Here is a 20555-nt window from a genome sequence, read left to right on the forward strand (position 1 = left end):
TGGAGTGAGGGTGGGTCCTGGGGCTGAGCGGGGAGGTTTGGGGGTCCTCAAATATTTTAAATCAAAATGGGAGTCCTTGGGTTGCTAAAGTTTGAGAACCATTGCGCTCTATTATACAGATTTCATGGGGAGATCAGTGTTTCTCATACTGGGGGTCCTGACCCAAAAGGGCGTTACAGGGGGGTCACAAGGTTATTTTAGGGGGGGTCGCGGTATTGCCACCCTTACTTCTGTGCTGCCCTCAGAGCTGATTGGATGGGGAGCAGAGGCTGTTGGCCAGGCGCCCAGCTCTGCAGGCAGTGCCCTGCCAGCAACAGCACAGAAGTAAGGGTAGCATGACCCCTACAATAATCTTGCGAACCCCCGCCCAGTTTTTGGGCTAGGAACCCTACAATTACAACACTGTTAAATTTTCAGATTTAAATAGCTGAAAAATATGACTGTGAAATTGACCAAAACGGACCGTGAATTTGGTAGCGTCCTAGTAATAGCATCCATAATGTAATTAAATTGAACTTCTTTGTAGGGGGGAAAATACCAAAGAAACCCATCCCAGAAGCATTTAACTTCAAAAGAGGAACTACACAAAACTGAGGAGGCTAGTTAAACAGAAATTAAAAGGAACAGTCACTAGAGTGAAATGCCTCCAATCTGCATGAAAACTTTGTAAAACACCACAACAGAGGCTCAAACTATATGTATACCCCCAATAAAAAGAACAAATAATAATAGGACCAAAACAGTGCCACCATGGCTAAACAACAGAGTAAAAGTGGTGATTACAGTCAAAAAGGCATCTTTTAAAAATTGGAAGTCAGATCGTACTGAGGAAAATAGAAAGGAGCATAAACTCTGTAAACTTAAGTGTCAAAGTGTAATTAGGCCAAAAAAGAATTTGAAGAGCAATTAGCAAAAGACAAAAACTAACAGCAATTTTTCTTAAGTACTTCGGAAGAGGGAAGCCTGGTACACAGTCAGTGGGGCCACTGAACGACTGAGATGCTAAAGGAGCACTCAAGGTATACTAGGCTGTTGCGAGAAGCTATGTGGATTCTTTGCATCAGCGTTCACTGCAGAGGATGTGAGGGAGATTCCCACACCTGAAACATTATTTTAGGTGACAAACCTGAGCAACTGTCCCAGATGGACGTGTCATTAGAGGAGGTTTGGGAAGAAATTGATAAATTGAATAGTAAAAAGTCACCAGGACCAGATGGTATCACCCAAGAGTTCTGAAAGAACTCAAATGGCAGAACTACTAACAGCGGTACGTAAACTATTGCTTATGTTAGCTAAAATGACAGGATCTAAGTGAGCTTTTACCACTCAAGAAAGAGATCTTGGAGTCATTGTGGATAATTCCCTGAAAACATCCACTCAATGTGCAGTTGCAGTCGAAAAAGCGACCAGTATATTAGGAACCATTAGGAAATGGATAAATAATAAAACAGAGTATATCATAATGTTACTATATAAATTCATGATACACCTTGAATACTGCATGCAGTTCTGGTCATCCCCACCTCAAAAAAGAGATATTAGATTTGGAAAAAGTAGAGATATGGGCAACAAAAACTATTAGGAGTATGGAACTGCTTCTGTATGAGGAGAACTGAAAAGACTGGAACTGTTCAGCTTAGAAAAAAGAAGACTAAGGGGGATATGACAGAGGTCTATAAAATCAAGACTGGTGTGGAGACAGTGAATAAGGAAGTGCTATTTACCCCTTCACATAACAGAAGAACCAGGGGTCACCAATTCAATTAATAAGCAGCAGGTTTAAAACAAACAAAAGAAGCACTTCTTCACACAACACATAGCCTGTGGAATTCGTTGCCAGAGGATGTGATGGAGGGCAAAAGTATAACTGGGTTCAGAATAGAATTAGATAAGTATTAGCCAAGATGGTCCAGGACACAACCCCATGCTCTGGGTGTCCCTAAACCTCTGGCTGCCAGAAACTGGGATTGGACAACAATGGATGGATCACTGGATAATTGCCCCGTTCTGTTCATTCCCTCTGTAGCATCTGGCTTTGGCCACTGTCAGAAGACAGGCTTGCTGGATCATTGTCTGGCCCAGTATTGCTGTTCCTATCTTCTAAAAAGCTGTAACAGATTCATAAAAGTGCAGGCACAGAAGAACATATCACCAGGTAACTAATATTAGGGAGGGAAGTGAATACGTTTATGGGAGATGTCCCTCAACAAGCCCTTACTTGTATAAAGAGGCTTTTTTTATGAAAAAGGAAGTAGATGTGATAACTCAATGCTTAAAAGCTCAAAGGATTAAAGAGCAATACACTCTCCCACCCGTTAAAAATGCTCAGCAAAAGATAGTTACACGCTGCTACGAAGTATGTTCTGCTTCTGCTGTTATTAGAATAACCTCTATAACTTCAGATACTTCACGTTTTATTTTTATCAAAAATATCTGGAAGTAGCGGGCAGTGGGAAGGAGCTGCCAAAGACACAGGAGATTGACAGAGAAATTCTAGGAGAAGAAATAACAGAGGAAATGTAAAAAGTGGAAAACGCCAAGCCTTGTGAATTTCCAGCCAAAGTTTACAAGCTGTTAAGGCGGTATCCGCTGATCCTTTAATGCTGCTGTGTTAGGGGAGGAACTTCCAAAACCTATGAGAGAAACTGCTATTGTAGGTCTCCCTGACGCTGGAAAAAACCTTCCCTCCTGCAGATCTGATAGGTCCAGATTCACAACAAGCTGGTCTTTATTTGCAGAACTGGAGGAGATTTATATACATCCAGATCAAACTGGATTAATTAAGGACCAACAAAGGTCAAGTAATATTTGTATCGTATTTGGAGTAATTCGTAGTGCTAGAGCAAAAGGGGGTGTGCTTTTCCTGTTATCCCCAGAGGAGGAAAAGGGGTTTACAGGACAGAATGGCATTTTTTATTCATAACTTTAGCACATGACCTTTGAACATTGGCACTGGCCCCATTGCCTTAAATGCAAGCCAACGGAGCCTAGGATCTCCAGTCTGAGATGTGTGAAGGCAGTAAACAGGGATGCAATATTGTTTGTGTCTAACCCAGATATTTCCTATAAACGATTATCCAAAAAATCCATGTCCACTTTTGTATTTGTAAATAGAGCATTTTTGGTACTTGCTTGGTAATGATTTGTAAGATTTCTTATGCTTCCTAGATAAAGAGTTACTTAAAGAAAGGTTCTTAGGGATTGAAAATTACATGTTCTAATGTTCTAAAAGTCTAGTGTAGATAAGGCAGTTTAGAATTGAAAATATGTTACATTGGCTTCCTCCTGCTCTTGTGGTAAAGACTGTGCGAGCCTTGTCTACATTAGGCTTTTAAAATGTATTAATTAGAACATATTAGCTGACAGGTGCTCACATCACGCCTTAAATCCTGGACTAGACAGGGCATTCAGCTAATTTAGCTGTGTAGTGAACATGTGCATCTTCTAACGTGCACATTAAATAAGGCAATAGCTTCAGTGAGTCTTGTCTCAGTCAACGTGTGCTTTGCAGCACAGGGCAGCCCAGCAGTGCCCTGGTAGCTGGCCAGATAGTTCCAGATTATGGAACTCCTTTTTTTCCTTTTAAAACAAAACCTAAGAAATTCCATTAAAAGACTAAGAGAGTAGTTCTTCTCTGCCTTGCCTTCATACTTTCCTCCTTTACCCAGACGTATGTAGGCAGGCAGGCGGGCCTGACTCCCCGTCCGTGTGGGAAGGAACTAATGTTGCCTCTCATTCACAGAAATGGAAATAGAGACAAAAAGGGTGAAGGTCAGTGTTTTCAAATGTTTGTGCCTAAAGTGAGGTGCCTGACTCTCAAAGGTGTTCACAGGTGACTCATTTCTGACACCCCCATTTCAGAACAGTGACTTCAATCTTTGTTTTCTTCGGTTTCCAGTCTGTGAAGGGTGATAATGCAGGACCACCTTTGTGAGGCTCAGTGCATAATTGGTGACAGGGCTGATCCCCGGCACCCCTGGGCCCGGTACTTCAGCACCCCGGCACCCCTGGGCCCGGCACTTCAGCGCCCCGGCACCCCTGGGCCCAGCACTTCAGCGCCCTGGCAGTTCAAGGCCCTGGCACCTCTGGGCTTTCCGTGTCAGTTATGAAAGTAAAACAATTACTCGAGCCCCGGCACCTCCTTCATTACAAATTAAGCACTGGTGAGGCTCTTTGAGCTCTATGAATGAAGGAGCGCTCTGCGTGGAGTATTGTGGAGCGTGTGTTCAGAGCTGAACAGCCTTGAATAGAGATGGCAAATGAAGAGTTAGAACCCTCTAGTAAGGGAGTCCAGAATTGTGCCTGCAGGAAAAGCAAACAAAGAATTCACTGTTTAAATGTTTGTATTTTTAAAAAGGAAATTGGAGCAGCTGCCATCTCACTTAGACACCTGTTGATGGCACTGGGAATTGACCACCACTTCCCAATCTTGTCGACAGAACACATGTTCCTAGCCCATCATATTACACACACACACACTCTCTGCTTTAATCCCTCCAGGTCCGAGCAGTTTCAAACCAGATTGTGCGCTTTCCCACCGATCAGCTCGTCTTGGATCAGGCCAGGTCGCTCATCTTCATGCAGTGGGGCCAGTTTATTGACCATGACATGGACTTTGGCCCTGCGACTCCAGCAACAGTCTCCTTCAGCAGCAGAGTAGACTGTGAGATCAGCTGTGCCAAAGAACCACCTTGCTTCCCCATCAAGGTACTGTCGGGATTTCTCCTGGAGGGAACAGAAGAGTGAGGGGGCACCTCACCTTAGAATCATAGAAGATTAGGGTTGGAAGAGACCCCAGGAGGTCATCTAGTCCAACTCCCTGCTCAAAGCAGGACCAACACCAACTAAATTAACACCCAGCCACGGCTTTGTCAAGCCGGGCCTTAAAAACCTCTAAGGATTGAGATTCCACCTCCCCCCTAGGTAACCCATTCCAGTGCTTCACATCCCTCCTACTGAAATAGTGTTTCCTAATATCCAACCTAGACCTCCCCCACTGCAACTTGAGACGTTTGCGCCTTGTTCTGTCATCTGCCACCACTGAGAACAGCTGAGCTCCATCCTCTTTGGAACCCCCCTTCAGGTAGTTGAAGGCTGCTATCAAATCCCCCCTCACTCTTCTCTTCTCCAGACTAAATAACCCCAGTTCCCTCAGCTTCTCCTAATAAGTCATGTGCCCCAACCCCCTAATCATTTTTGTTGCCCTCTGCTGGACTCTCTCCAATTTGTCCACATCCCCTCTGTAGTCTGTAGTTCTGTGGGGGCCCAAAACTGGACACAATACTCCAGGTGTGGCCTCACCAGTGCCGAATAGAGGGGGATAATCACTTCCCTCGATCTGGTGGCAACGCTCCTACTAATGCAGCCCAATATGCCGTTGGCCTTCTAGGCAACAAGGGTACACTGCTGACTTATATGCAGCTTCTCTTCCACTGTAATCCCCAGGTCCTTTTCTGCCACTTAGCTAGTTGGTCCCCAGCCTGTAGCAGTGCATGGGATTCTTCCGTCCTAAGTGCAGGACTCTGCATTTGTCCTTGTTGAACCTCATCAGAGTTCATTTGGCCAAATCCTCCAATTTGTCTAGGTCACTCTGGCCCCTATCCCTACCCTACCGCATATCTACCTCTCTCCCCAGCTTGGTGTCATCTGCAAACCTGCTGAGGGTGCAGTCCATCCCATCATACAGATCATTCCCCTTGATCAATTTCCCCTAGGGACTGGGTTTGTCAGAATCTCTCCCTGCCCTTTTCCATGGGCAGGTACCTCCAAGTGAGTCTTCCTCCCAAAGGGCATGTTGCTATGACTAAGAGGAGAGTGGGGGTGTTGTTTCTTAGATTTGAAGGCCAGAAGGGAACATTATGATCATCTAGCCTGCCCTCCTGTATAGCACAGGCCAGAGAACTTCAGCTTCCAGCCACGGGATCTCATTGTGCTTTGTCTGCTAGATTAAAGAGCCCCTGCTCTCAGAAATCTTATCCTCATACGAGTTCTTATAAACTGTGATCAAGTCACCTCTTAACCTTCTCTTCTCTCCTTTAATGTCTTCTTGCAAGACAGGTCCCAGAGGTCAAATAATTCTCCTCTGAACCCTCTCCAATCTATTTCCTTTTCTAATGTGTGAACACCAAAACTGCACGCAGTATTCAGTAGTGGTCTCAATCACACCTCTCCAGTTGCTATTGTCCTGCTCAGATACGTCGCATTAGCCCTCTCAGACACAACTTTGCACTGGGAGCTCATGTACAGCTGGTCTTCACCATGAGTCCTAACTCTTTTCCACTGTCATTTATTTCCAGAGCTCAGTCTCACCTTGTAATTATGCCCTACTCTGTTTGTTCCTAGATGTATGACTTGGCATTAGGCTAATAATAGTTTATGATCAGATAGGCAAAAACTGGGTCATATCCATTCAAATGGGGCAGAGTCTACCTTAAATTTGGAAATTCCCAACTTTGGAGTGATTCACTTTGCAATATTAATTTTATCTTAATTTTTGCTCTGGAATGTCATAATTCCCTGGTAGGCTTATGCTAACTCATGCATTATATTTATTTATTTGGATGTTTTACCAACTACAATCATGAGTGCTGGTCTGACGCTCTGGGAGCCCTTGACAGTCTTTAAAAATAACCTGATAAATAAACACCCTAACAGAGGCTCAAACTAAACGTATACCCCAAATTAAAAAACACAGTAAGAGGACCAACAAAGTGCCACTGTGGCTAAACAACAAAGTCAAAGAAACAGTTAGAGGCAAAAAGCAGCTTTTAAAAATTGAAAGTCAAATCCTACTGAGGAAAATAGAAAGGAGCATAAACTCTGGCAAGTCAAGTGTCAAATTATAATTAGGCAGGCCAAAAAAGAATTTGAAGAGCAATTAGCAAAAGACTCACAATCTAACAGCAAAAATTTTTTAAGTAGATCAGAAGCAGGAAGCCTGCTAAACAATCAGAGGGGCCAGTGGACGATCGAGGTTCTAAAGGAGCATTCAAGGAAGATAAGGTCATTGCGGAGAAGCTAAATGAATTATTTGCATCAGTCTTCATTGCAGAGGAGGATGTCAGGGAGATTCCCATTCCTGAGGCATTCATTTTGGGTGACAAATCTGAGGAATTGTTCCAGATTGAGGTGTCAATAGAGGAGGTTTTGGAATAAATCAACAAATATTAAATAGTAATAAGTCACCAGGACCAGAAGGTTTTCACCCAAGAGTTCTGAAGGAACTCAAATGTGAAATTGCAGAACTACTAAATGTGGTATGTAATCTATTGTTTAAATCAGCCTCGGTACCAGATGATTGGAGGATAGCTAATGTGACTCCAATTTTTTAAAAAGGCTCCAGAGGTGATCCTGGCAATTACAGGCCAGTAAGCCTAACTTCAGTATCAGGCAAGTTGGTTGAAACTATAGTAAAGAACAGAATTATCAGACACAGAGATTAACACAGTTTGTTGGGGAAAAGTCAACACATCTTTTGTAAAGGGAAATCATGCCTCACCAATCTATTAGAATTCTTTGAGGGGGACAAGGGTGATCCAGTGGATATAGTGTACTTGGACTTTCAGAAAGCCTTTGACAAGGTCCATCATCAAAGGCTCTTAAGCAACATAAGCAGTCTTGGGGTAAGAGGGAAGGTCCTCTTATGGATCAGTAACTGGTTAAAAGACAGGAAACAAAGGGTAGGAATAAATGGTTAGTTTTCAGAATGGAGAGAGGGAAATAGTGGTGTCGCCCAGGGGTCTGTACTGGGATCAGTGCTATTCAACATATTAATAAATTATCTGGAAAAAGGGGTAATCAGCGAGGTGGCAAGTTGAAGACGATACAAGTTTACTCAAGATAGTTAAGTCCAAAGCAGACTGTGAGGAGTTACAAAGGGATCTCACTAAATTGAGTGACTGGGCAACAAAATGGCAGATGAAGTGCAAAATGTAGATAAATGCCAAGTAATGCACATTGGAAAATGTAATCCCATAAAAAATGATGAAATCTAAATTATCTGTTACCAGTCAAAAAAGAGATCTTGGAGTTATTGTGGATAGTTCTCTGAAAACATCCATTTAATGTGCAGCATTAGTCAAAAAAGTGAACAGAATATTATGAACCATTAGGAAAGGGATAGATAATAAGACACTAAATATCATAATGCCATGGCATACCCACATCTTGATTACTGTGTGCAGTTCTGGTCACCCCATCTCAAAAAAGATATATTAGAATTGGAAAAGGTACAGAGAAGGGCAATAAAAACGATTAGGAGTATGGAACAGCTTCCATATGAGGAGAGATTAATAAGACTGGAACTTTTCAGCTTGGAAAAGAGATGACTAATGGGGGATATGATAGAGGTCTGTAAAATCATGAAAGGTGACAGTGAATAAGGAAGTGTTATTTATTCCTTCACATAAAACAAGAATCAGGGGTCACTCAATGAAATTAATAGCCAGCAAGTTTAAAACAACTGAAAGGAAGTATTTCTTCATACAACGCACAGTCAGCCTGTGGAACTTGTTGCCAGATGTGGAGAAGGCCAAAAGTATAAATTGGTTCAAAAAAGAATTAGAGAAGTTCATGGAGCACAAATCCATGGATGGCTATTAGCCAAGATGATCAGGGATGCAACCCCATGCTCTGGGTGTTCCTGAACCTTTGGCTACCGGAATGTGGGACTGGACAACAGGGGATGATCACTCGATAGTTGCCCTGTTCTGTTCATTCCCTCAGAAGCACCTGGCACTGGCCACTGTCGGAAGACAGGACACTGGGCTAGATGGACCATTGGTCTGACCCAGTATGGCTGTTCTTATGTTCTTAAAGAGACCTGTCAGTTACTCCCAATCAAATCATGTGTCCCTGTGACACCGTGATAGAAGGAGAAGTAATACACCTCCTCACCCAGTGCCCTGAGGGAGAACACTCAGACACCTCTCTCTGTTATACTGATCACTCTTCAACTCAGAAGCCTCCACTGACCACAGCTGCACAGTGTGTCGGGGGAGAGGGGGTCTCTGATGTAGCCCTTCTGCAGGTGTTGTTGGCAGCAACAAGGGGCAGGTATTTTTCTAGGGGTTCCTCTTAGAATTACAAAACAAAACCATCTTGAGCCCCCAGTCAGAAACCCTGAAAAACCATGTACCTCCTCTGGGCACCCCTAAGAGGCAATGCTTCTCCAGTCACAAGCACTGAATCTGTGTATAGCACAAATACATCTTCTATTAAGATGAGAGGAAAAAGAGCATTAATTTGGGAGAAAACAGGAACAATGATTTGATAGTTTGCAAACAATAAATAAAACACTTGCTCCGCAGTGTCTTGGGCATTGGCCTTTGCCTCAGTTTCCCACTTTGTGGTGTGAAAGTCCCATGAACAAGTGTCCTTTCACAGCATGCCACTCCCCCCATACTACACCCACCTAGCCCCGCTATTAGTAACCACAGCTCTAAAACTGCTGGGTAGGGGGCACCTCTTCTGCTGCGCCTCTCCAGCCTGCTGCCTTCAGCTGGGATGCTGTGTTTGGAGGTTCCACCACGTAGCCCTGCTCTTAGCGATTTCACCAGGTAATGGGAAACCTCACTGCTGCGGCCTCCTCTGCATTGTCTTTCCCCACAACCCTGCCCCACACCAGCTCTAAGTTCAGCCTCACAGACCAGCCTATCAATGATTTCAGCTCTAGTGATCACTGAGACGAGACCCAGCCTCTCTCCTCAGCTCTGTCTTTCCACACTGGAAAGTGAGGATCCAGTGGCATCTAAGATCCTTAAACAGAGTCCTCACCACCAGGTAGGGGCCCTTGCCCCTGCCCCCCCCCCTTCACTTGGATTTGGCATCATTACCCCATGCGTAGTGAGTGAGGTTCAAGTTATAGAGATCCTTCAACCAGGGCAGGCTAAGTACAGTCATAGAATAAGGAAACCCCATTTCATTACCCCTGCATCCCAGACTGCAGTGAACGAGGCCCTCCTGTGGGCAGTGAGTGCCCTCGGCACCCCCAGACCCAGGCCCTTGGTGAAGAGTGGGAATGATCCTTGATGGAGACCTTCATTGTGCTCCATTTGGCTGTTGGACGGTCACACAGGAGCAGTGACCAGCTGGCTGTTTTCCTCTCTGCAGCTGCCCGTAGGATTGTGACCATTTCTCTGCTTGTTGCAGTGACCCAGGCCTTTGTCACCTTGCGACTGGATTAACAAAGCACTCTATGTGCAGCCACCGCTTAAATCTAACTAGAAACGGCGGCTGTTTCAGTGTGGGGCAGGGCAGGAAATGCTGCTCCGGGAGGGAGAACGGCTTCTGCACTCGGTGGTAATTAATCCCATTCATCTCTTGCTGTAGATTCCACCCAATGATCCACGAATTAAAGACCCAAGTGACTGCATTCCATTCACCCGCTCAGCCCCTGCGTGCACCATGGGCAGAGAGATTCGAAACCAGATGAATGCACTCACAGCCTTCCTCGATGGCAGCATGGTGTACGGCAGTGAAGAACCGTTGGCTAAGAAACTAAGGAATAATGACAACCAGCTGGGCTTGATGGCTGTTAACCAGCAATTTACTGACAAGGGGTTGGAATTACTGCCATTCGGTAACTTGGAGAAAGACCCCTGTCTCCTCACCAACAAAACAGCTCAAATCCGATGTTTTATTGCAGGTCAGTCGTGCATCTGCAGCACCTCTCATTCTCTGATAGTGAGACCCAGAGTGAACGAGTCTATTGGTTCTATTTTGTTTCTTGGGTTTTTTTATAAATCCAAACAATTAAATCAGTGGAAAAGGGGGCAGAGCAGAACTCTCTAAAGATCAGGTCAGGTTGTAATAGACAAGGGTCTAGAGATGAGAAGAAACTCTCTCTCTAAAGGTGATAATACTGACAATGTCATTGCTGGTGGAGCTCGGGCAGACTCGTCCGTGTCAGCCTGGTTCACTGCTAATAAAGAGCTCACCTCTGTCACTGCCGCGCGTGCTCCTGCCTGCACCATGATATGGAGAATGGTAGCAGAAAAGGCCATAAACAAGAGACACAGCCAGTGCAGCAGGATTCCCTTAAAGAAAGGTCCCCTTGAGCGAGGGAGGAGGGGACAGGAGAGGGTCTTTTCTCTGAGTCTTTGGATATTTAGTAGTGTTGCATTCAGCCCCTGGCGCATGCTCCCCACATCTGTAGAATGGGAATGCAGCGGCCTGGATTCCTCTGGCTTGTTTTCTTCATGCTACAATGAAGCTGTTTCCATTGTTGGCACATGCTTGTGTCACTGCAGGTCTAATAGTGAGCTAGTGCGATGTTTTGGGTTCACCCAGACCACTGAGGGGTTCTGTCACTACCTGCCCTGTAGCTTCGGGGGCCTTTGTGCTGTGTAGCTCTGGTTCGGTTCCCTGACACCAGTAGCCAACCCTGGCTCTTACCAGTCTAGCCACTCTTTGCCTGGTGACACCAAAGGCGGGAAAGCAGCCGTCCCAGTTATCGGCTCCCTTGGGCACAACACCCACCAGCTTGGGACAGAAATCAATAAAAAGTTTATTTCATAGAAAAGCCCCAGATTGAGAGATGAATCGGTAAGTGGAAAGTGAACAGACAGAAGTTACACAGAAAAGACACAACCTGCGGCTTTACACTTTCATATTGGATAAAATCCCTTTTCTAATCAGAGTTACCTCTCGCCTTCACACAGTTTCCCAGCATAGCCCCTCGCTCTAGGAGGGATCCAGCACTCATGGACAGCCTTCCACCTTGAGACCGTCTCCCAAGTTCAGTACAAACTCCTTCCATTTTAAAAGGGTTTGTAGGGTTTTTTCTTCAGTCACTAGCGGAAAACTCCCTCTTTTCTTGGGTTCCAAAGACTGGGATTTTCTTTTCAGTTTCATGCTGTTCCCATTTGCTTTGAGTGTTCCTTGTGGTTTGTTTCGGAACTGGAGAATGGCTAGATCTGGGCTGGTTATGGGGTTAGCTCCTTTGTGCCTGATGGCTTCCTCACCCTACTGTGAGGTGCGGCTGAAAGTTGCACCACAGTTATAATTACAATGTTCTATATATACAGTGCGTCCATTCATAACCATACGCTGTATACATAGCTCATAATTACTAGTAAGTTCAGTGCATTGCAACCTTTCATAAAAGACTTTACCCAATATACTCTTACAGTAAAATAACGTTGGATGCAATCAGTTGGTTTAACTGCTTATTTTGGGGGATGGCATTTAAACCTTCTTTTTTGGGGTTGTCAGGTCCTTATTGTCACAGCTAGTCTTCAGACTGCCCAAGAAAGAAAGAAAGAGAAAGCAGGTGCAAAGAGCCTGTTTAGGGACACCTAGTTGTAGCACATGGGTCCCACAAGCCTCCCATCCTGGGGTCCTTCTGGACTGGAGCTCTGAAAGCCTGTGTGTCAGCCACACCTGCAGGGGAGTGCAAGGTGTCAGATCATGTTCAGCAGAACCCACTCCCTCCTAATACCCCCTCCATGGTTTCTTGCTGTGACCCCAATTGCCTGTGGGATTGGTATCTTGCATCAGGGGAGTTTGAAAACCTCACTGGATCATAAAGCTTCCACCCCAATTACCCCAAGTTGGCTGAAATACTTCACTTCTCTCACCACGTCCCTGCCCTCACTTTTATATCTCAGGCCTTTCATTCCATTGCCATCCCTGCAGATTATATATCTTTCTGCAAACAAGGTGGCCAATCCTGATGGGCTCTAACCAGACCAATGAGAGCAAAATACATGTCATCTGCTTACCATGATGTTTAGGCACAAACCATTATCCTATTAGCCCTCTTCCGTGTCATCCTGGCGTCAAGCACAGGCAAAATATTGCCACCGTTCATATGAGACTCAATTAATAGAACACTAATATAATTAATGTCAATCATCAAGGGCTTATGGAAAATAGGTCCTATCAAATTGATTTGAGCTCTTTTTTTAATCTGTCTACCAGTTTGGTTGATAAAGAGAACAGTGGCAATGTAATATATTTAGACTTGGTGCCTGGTGACATTTTGATTAAAAAACTAGATTGATAACAAAATGTGCCATTAAATGGATGAAAACCTGGCTAACCGACAGGTCTCAAATGTAATTGTAAATGAGGAATCATCACGGAGTGGGTCAGTTTCTAGTGGGATGCCGCAGAGACCAGTTCTTGGCCCTACATTATTGAATATTTTTAAATAACATTTAACATTTTTATCAATGAGCTGGAAGAAAACATAAAATCATCACTGATAAAGTTTGCAGATGACACAAAGATGGGGCAGTGGTAAATAACGAAGAGGAGCGGTCATTGATATAGAGCAATCCGCATTGCCCAGTAAGTTGGGCTCAAGCAAACAATATGCATTTTAGTGTGGCTGAATATAAACGCATACATCAAGGAGCAAAGAACGCAGGCCATACTTACACAATGGGGGCTCTCTCCTGGGAAGCAGTGACTCTGAAAAGGACTTGGGGGTCATGGTGGACAATCAGCTGAACTTGAGCTCCCAGTGTGACGCAGTGGCCAAAAGGGCCAATGTGATCCTGGGATGTATAGACAGAGGGATCTTGAGTAGGAGCAGGGGTTAGCGGAGTGGAGAGCTCCTGTCGGTGTGAGGAGCGGCACTAGGACACCTCCCCATGCTAGGCCAATGCGTTGCATTAACTCTGCACAGCACAGACTGCGTTACTGTGGTTAGTAAATTTGGCTGAGACATTTATGACACTTTAGGAATTAACCTCTTCATTCTCCCATTGTTTGTGGAAGTCAGAAAATATGAATTCTGCATAAAATAAACCAATTCCTGAAAGGCTGTGGGCTAACGGGGAGGGTAAGAGTAGCTGGGTGAAAGGGTTACTTATGGGGTTCCTGGGAGGGAGCATGGACCTACCCAGTGGGAGGAGCAGTAGGGGGTTGAGGGGAAGGAGATGTGATTACAAGGGGAACAAGGCTGGGAGAATGAAATAAATGGTTTTGATTTCCACAGGTGACACTCGAGCCAATGAAATGCCAGAGCTGACATCTATGCACACACTCTTTCTGCGGGAACACAATCGCTTGGCCAGAGAGCTGAAGAGATTAAATCCACAGTGGGATGGAGAGAAGCTCTACCAGGAGGCCCGGAAGATCATAGGTGCCACGATCCAGGTACCAGCTGTAATGACCGGTTTCCTGCAGCCATACTGTCTTGGGCTGTGATCGTACAAGTGAAGCATGGTCAGGTTTCATCAGTACTTGAAAATGGAATGATCAAGGGAAATCTGTGTTCCTAAAGGAAGAGGCAAAAGGGCTAAGGGACCTTTTCTTTCTGAGTCAGTTCTGAACCAATGGCCAATGTGGTGCTGGGGAACTGTGCTACTGGAGATGCTGTCTGAAACCAAGCTATGACCTCATCAGGTCAACAGATAGTCCTTGGCACGGTTCAGAGGGGAGTAGGTGCTGGGCTTGGCCAAATTCCAGTTTGACATCTCTTAATTCCCCTGGATATAATAGATGAGTGGTCAGCAACCTTTCAGAAGTGGTGTGCTGAGTCTTCATTTATTCACTCTACGCGTGCCAGTCATACATTTTAGTGTTTTTAGAAGGTCTCTTTCTATAAGTCTATAATATATAACTAAACTATTGTTGTGTGTAAAGTAAATAAGGTTTTAAAAATGTTTAAAAAGCTTCATTTAAAATTAAATTAAAATGCAGACCCCCCGGACCGGTGGCCAGGACCCAGGCAGTGTGAGTGCCACAGAAAATCAGCTTTGTGTGCCGCCTTCGGCACGTGTGCCAGAGGTTGCCTACCCCTGTAATAGATATTAAGAAGCTGTATATTTCATGCAATTGGTGTCTGCCTTTCCGTGGTGGGTGAAATGATACTGTATATCTGTTTGAAGTATTTGGGATGGCAGGTGTCACATGCATGTCAGCTATGGCAGTAGCTGAGGGACGCTGAGAAGGGTGTTCCTCTTCAACACCCTCTCGTCGGCTGCTTAGAACTTTTGGGAAATGTTCCCTTTTGGCTAAGCAATCAGATGCCAGATGCCAGCCCCCCAGCGACTCCCTGTCTGAAAGCAAGAGCACAATGGCCACTACTGAGTTAGGCAGGTGAGGGAATCCCTTTTCACTTTGGGGAGTCTTGTCTGTCTTGTCAGACTTCCGGCCTAGACCTCTCTGAGGATTATGGGAACAAAGAAAGTAGGAGGGCGAATATACCTGTGTAAATGCTGTAGGTTTAAATTTGCAAATGCTGGATGGGCCTTGGGTTAACATTGCTCTGACGTTCGATTGTGCCTGTGGAAGGGGCAGCTCAGTGACAGTTCACACTGGGGGTGCACACAAGGGATCACAATTATTCTGGTAGCCCCCTGTTGTGATGGGGAAGAAAAGCTCCTTCAGCCCGTAGCAGTGCACAGCGTCTCTCTGCATCAACAGCACATCCAGCCAACTCCACCGTCTGCAGGGCCGTATTAGGCCAGGGAATACCGTGTTGGGGGAACCAGTACTTTTCTTATGCTCCACTTCTTCAGATTCTCCCTTTAATATTAGAAAAGAGTCTTCAACGGTAGCTGGTTTGGAGTTTTCAGCTGGAATGATTTTCCGATGGAAACTGCAGTTTCAGGATTTGAGTTTACTAAGTCTTTTGACGCAGTCCCACATGACAGTCTTGTAAGCAAACTAGAGAAATATGGCCTAGATTACATTCATATAAAATGGGTGCATAGCTGGTTGAAAGACAATACTCAAGGAGTGGTTACCAACGGTTTGTTCTTACCAAGGGGAGGATGTTCTGTAGTGGTGCCGCACAGGGCTCTGTCCTGGGGCTGGTACTATTTGCTATTTTCATTAATGATTTCGATAATAGAGTAGAGAGTATGCTTTTAACATTTGGAAATGACAACAAGCTGGGAGGGCACTTTGGAGGACAGGATTAGAATTCAGAACAGCCTTGACAAATTGGAGAATTTGTCTGAATTCAACAAGATGACATTCATTAAAGACAAGTACAAAGTACTTTGCTTAGAAAGTAAACATTACATGTCCAACTACAGAATAGGAAATAACTGGCTATATAGCAGTACTGCTGAACAGGATTTGGGGATTACCATGGATCACAAATTGAATATGAGTCAACAATATGATGCAGCTGTGAAAAAGGCTAATATTTTTCTGAGGCATATTAATAGGAGTGTCATATGTGAGACACCGGAGGTAATTGTATGGCTCTATTCAGCACTTGTGAGGCCTCAGCTGGAGTCCTGTGTCCAGTTCTGGGTGTCACACTCTAGGAAAGATGTGAATAAATTGGAAAGAGTCCAGAGGAGAATTACAAAAATGATCAAAGGTTTGATAAGGACGACCTATGGGGATGTTTAGTAAAAAAAAAAAAAGGTGGGGGGGGGGGGGGGGGGAACTGATAACAATCTTCAGATATGTTAAGGGCTGTTATAGAGGACAGTGGTCAGTTGTTCTCCACATCCACTGAAGGTAGGATAAGAAGTAATGGGCTTAATCTGCAGCAAGGGAAATTTACTTTAGATATTAGGGAAAACTTTCTAACTCAGAGGATAGTGAAGTACTGGAACCGGTTACTAAGGGAGATTGTGGAATCCTCATCCCTTGTGGTTTTAAGAACAGGTTGGACAAACATCTGTCAGGGATGGTCCAGGTTTCCTTGGTCCTGTCCCAGCACGGGGGGACTGGACTAGATGACCTCTCAAGGTCCCTTCCAGCCCGATATTGCTCTGATTTTGGCATTTCCTTAACAAAATATTTTGGACTATTTTGTTCTGCAAACATTGTTGAAATTTCAACTTTTCATTCTGATTAGGGTTGGATATAAATGTTGAAATATTGCCATTTCCCACAGGATGGAAATTCTGAGTTTTGCTCAGCTTTAACTCCAGCCTTTATAGTTGTAGAGAAAACCTTGAAAATGTGAAATGAGTGTGATGCCTGCCTGAATCTTCAGAGAGCTTGACACAATCGCTCTGAGATGCATGGGCTGCCCCATTCATTGCTTTGGGGGGCTCAATAATGGTGATAATTTAAATGTCAGCACTATTAACTCTTCTGCAAATTGGCTGTAGTATGTAAGAAAGGAGGGAAGGGATGTCACAGATCTGCACAGGCTTCTGGGAACAGCGTCTCTCTTTGGAGCCACAAGTGGATGGTGTTTGGGAGACACCGGCACTTTCTGCCCTCATCTGACCAGTGGAGCCCAAAGGCCAGAGGGGAGGAGCAGAGCTCAGGGGCATCTAAGCCCCCCCAAGAGGGAGGCCAGTGGGGTATCAGAGCCCCGGGTCAGCCAGTCCCCCAACTCAGAGCAGCAGGGGACGGATCTACTTCAGTGGTGAGTCTGGGGCCAGGCAGCTTCCCCCTGGCACTTGTGGCTGCTCTCCCCCCGCTGTCTGTTCTAGTTTCTATAGTTTTGATACTTGCTCATCACCACAGCATCTGAACACCTTCCTGTCGCACATAAAGTAATGTGACTACCCAGCTGTTACGTGTTGGTTGTTCTCTCGTCCTCTTCCTAGAGGGAGAAGCAGGTACAGTGGAGCTTCTTGGTTTGTAGGTTGGATTTTTCTTTTTTATAAATGTATCTGTTGCTCTGTGTTGATGTTAGTGAATCACAGAACCATAGAACCAGAGGGATAGAAGGGACTGCAAGGGTCATCTAGTCTAACCCCCGCTGAGGATTTCTTGTGTCTAAACCAGATTTCTCAAACTGGGGTCCGCAGACCCCTGGGGGTCGCTGAGGGTACCTCAGGGGGTCCAGGGGCCCTGCTGATCTCCCCCTCCCTCCATCAACTCCTCCCCCACCCTCCCAGCGCTTCCTGCATGCTAAAAGTCTGGTGATGCAGTGGGGCTAAGGCAGGCTTCCTATCTGCCCTGGCTCCGGGCCACTCCTGGAAGTGGCCGACACGTCCCTGCGGCCCCTGGGGGGCAGTCTCTGCGCGCTGCCTGAGTGCTGAGTCTGCAGCTCCCATTGGCTATGAACTGTGGCCAATGGGAGCTGCAGGGGTGGTGTCTGAGGGCCGGGGCAGCGTGCGAAGACCCCCTGAACCCCCAGCCTAGAAGCTGCTGCCAGAGGGATGTGCCAGTCACTTTCGGGAGCTGTCCAAGGTAAGCGCCACCTGGCCAGAGCCCACATCCCTCACCCCCTCCTGCACCCCAACCCACTGCCCCAGCCCAGAGTCTGCTCCCGCACCCAAACTCCCTCCCAGAGCCTGCACCCCACACCTCCTTCTGCACCCAAATTCCCTCCCAGAGCCTGCACCCTGCACTCTCTCCTGCACCCCAACCCCCTGCTCCAGCCTGGTGAAAGTGAGTGAGCGTGGGGGAAAGCGAGTGACGGAGGGAGAGGGTATTGAGTGAGCAGGGGCGAGGCCTTGGAGAAGGGGCGGGGCAGGGGCATGACCTCAGGAAGGGGGCGGGGCAAGGGCTGAGTGGAGGGCCTTCGGGCTCCCTGAAAAATTTTAAATCAAAATGGGGGTCCTCGGGTTGCTAAAGTTTGAGAACCACTGGTTTTAACCATACAAGACAGACTGTTACCTGCCTCCTTTGGAAAACCTCCAGTGAAGGAGTTTCCACCACCTCCCGAGGCCTCTGTTCCACTGTCCTACTGCTCTTACAGTTAGGAAGTTTTTCCTGAGATTTAATCTAACTCTGCTTTGCTGTAGTTTTCACCTTTTTCTTCTTGTCCTGGCCTCTGTGGCAAGAGACTACAACTTTTCTCCATCCTTTTTATGGCAGCCTTTTAAGTATTTGAAGATCGTATTACAGCCTCCTTGAATCTCCTCTTTTCCAAACTAAACATACCCAGTTCCTTCAGCCTTTGTTTATATGGCTTGCGGTCCATCCCTAGATCATCTTTGTCGCTTGCCTCTGGATCCTTTCCAGTTTATACACATCCTTTCTATTCATTGGTGACCAAATCTTGACACAGGACTCCAGCTGAGGCCTCACCGGCGCCGAGTAGATCGGTACTGTCACTTCCTGTGACTTACATGCTGTACCTCTGTTAATACAACCTAAAACTGTATTTGCTTTTTTTGCAATAGCATGGCATTGCTGACTCATGTTGAAGCTGTGATCCACCCCCACCCCCAGAGCCTTCTCACCAGGGCTGCTGCCAAGACAGTTAGCCCCCATTCTGCATTTGGGAAGTTGGTTTTTCTTCCCTAAGTGTAGCACCTTACATCTATCTTTGTTGAATTTCATTTTGTTGTCTAGCCCAGTTCTCCAGTTTATCAAGATCCTTCTGAATTTTAGCTCTATCCTCCGAAGTGTTGGCAACCACCCCCAGCTTTGTGTCATCTGCCAACTTGATCAGTGTGCTCTCCATTCCTATATCCAGGAAATTAATAAAGATGTTAAATAACACTGGACCCAGAACAGATCCCAGTGGAACTCCACCCAAGACCGCCTTCCAATCTGACATCATTCCATTAATAGTTACTCTTTGTTTGTGGTTGTTTAACATATTATGTATTCACTTAATGGTCGTTCCACCGAGCCCGCATTTCTCCCACTTACTTATCAGAATGTCATGTGGGACTGTGTCAAAAATCAGGGTATATTATGTCCACTGCATTCCCCCCATCTACTAAACGAGTTACCTTGTCAAAGAAGGAAATCAGGGCGGTTTGGTGTGATTTGTTCTTGGTAAATCCATGTTGGCTGCTAGTGATCACCCTTCAGCCTCCAGGTATTTGCAAATTAACTGTTTTGTACATTGCTCTAGTAGCTTCCCAGGTATGGAGGTCAGGCTGACTGGTCTATAGTTTCCCGGCTCCTCCTTTCCCCCCCTTTTAAAGATGAGCACTACGTTAGCCTTCTCCAGTCTTCCGGGACCTCTCCTGTCATCCATGAGTTTGCAAATATTATTGCGAGTGGCTTCGAGATTTCTCCAGCTAATTCCTTCAGCACCCTGGGAACAATAACATCAGACCCCACTGACTTGAATTCATTCAAATTACTCAGAAGATCTCTGACATGTTCTTTACTTATCCCGATCTGCGTCCCTTCCCCTTTATTGTCTATAAGGACTTCACTAGTCGTCCAGTCACATGTTATTTTGTGTGTGAAGACTGAAGTGAAGTAGGCATTGAGCAGCTCTTCCTGCCTATCATCTTCCATTACCAGCTCACCTTCTCCATTGAGCAGCGGCCCCTCAGCATCCCTGATCTTCCTTTTTTCTCTGACATATTTGTAGATCCCCTTCTTTTTGTCTCCAACATTCCTTGCCAGCTGTAACTCATTCTTTGCCTTGGCTCTCCTGATTTTGTCCCTACACAATCACGCTATTCTCATGTATCCTTCCTTGGTGCCGTGCCCCTCCTTCCATCTCCTGTATGGATCCCTTTTGGGTTTTAGATAGCTACAAAGCTCCTTGTGCAGCCACATTGGCCTCCCACGGCTCTTCTTCTCTTTCCTGTGTGTGGGAATAGCTTGATATTGAGCCTCTAGTATTACATCTTTTAGGAACCACCAGCCCCGTTTGACTGGCAAGGTCAAAGAGATGTGCCTGTACCTGAAGTGGAAAGCGAAGAGATTTGGGATGGTCCTTGGTTCTTGGGGGATTTCATTGCACTGTCTTGGACTAAACC

At 45.6% G+C, this 20555-nt stretch overlaps 1 protein-coding gene across 1 annotated transcript in view; it reads left to right on the forward strand.

Annotated features, from left to right (window-relative positions):
* Positions 1–20555, forward strand: part of MPO (myeloperoxidase) — a 52040-nt gene that overhangs the window by 18995 nt on the left and 12490 nt on the right. Inside the window, exons 6-8 of the mRNA XM_034752910.1 lie at positions 4501–4707; positions 10330–10645; positions 13946–14106. Of these exons, the coding sequence (XP_034608801.1) occupies positions 4501–4707; positions 10330–10645; positions 13946–14106 (684 nt within the window). The remainder of the gene's footprint in view (positions 1–4500; positions 4708–10329; positions 10646–13945; positions 14107–20555) is intronic.

This window comes from Trachemys scripta, chromosome 18, assembly GCF_013100865.1.
Source record: "Trachemys scripta elegans isolate TJP31775 chromosome 18, CAS_Tse_1.0, whole genome shotgun sequence".
In the NCBI taxonomy this organism is placed as follows: Eukaryota; Metazoa; Chordata; order Testudines; family Emydidae; genus Trachemys; species Trachemys scripta.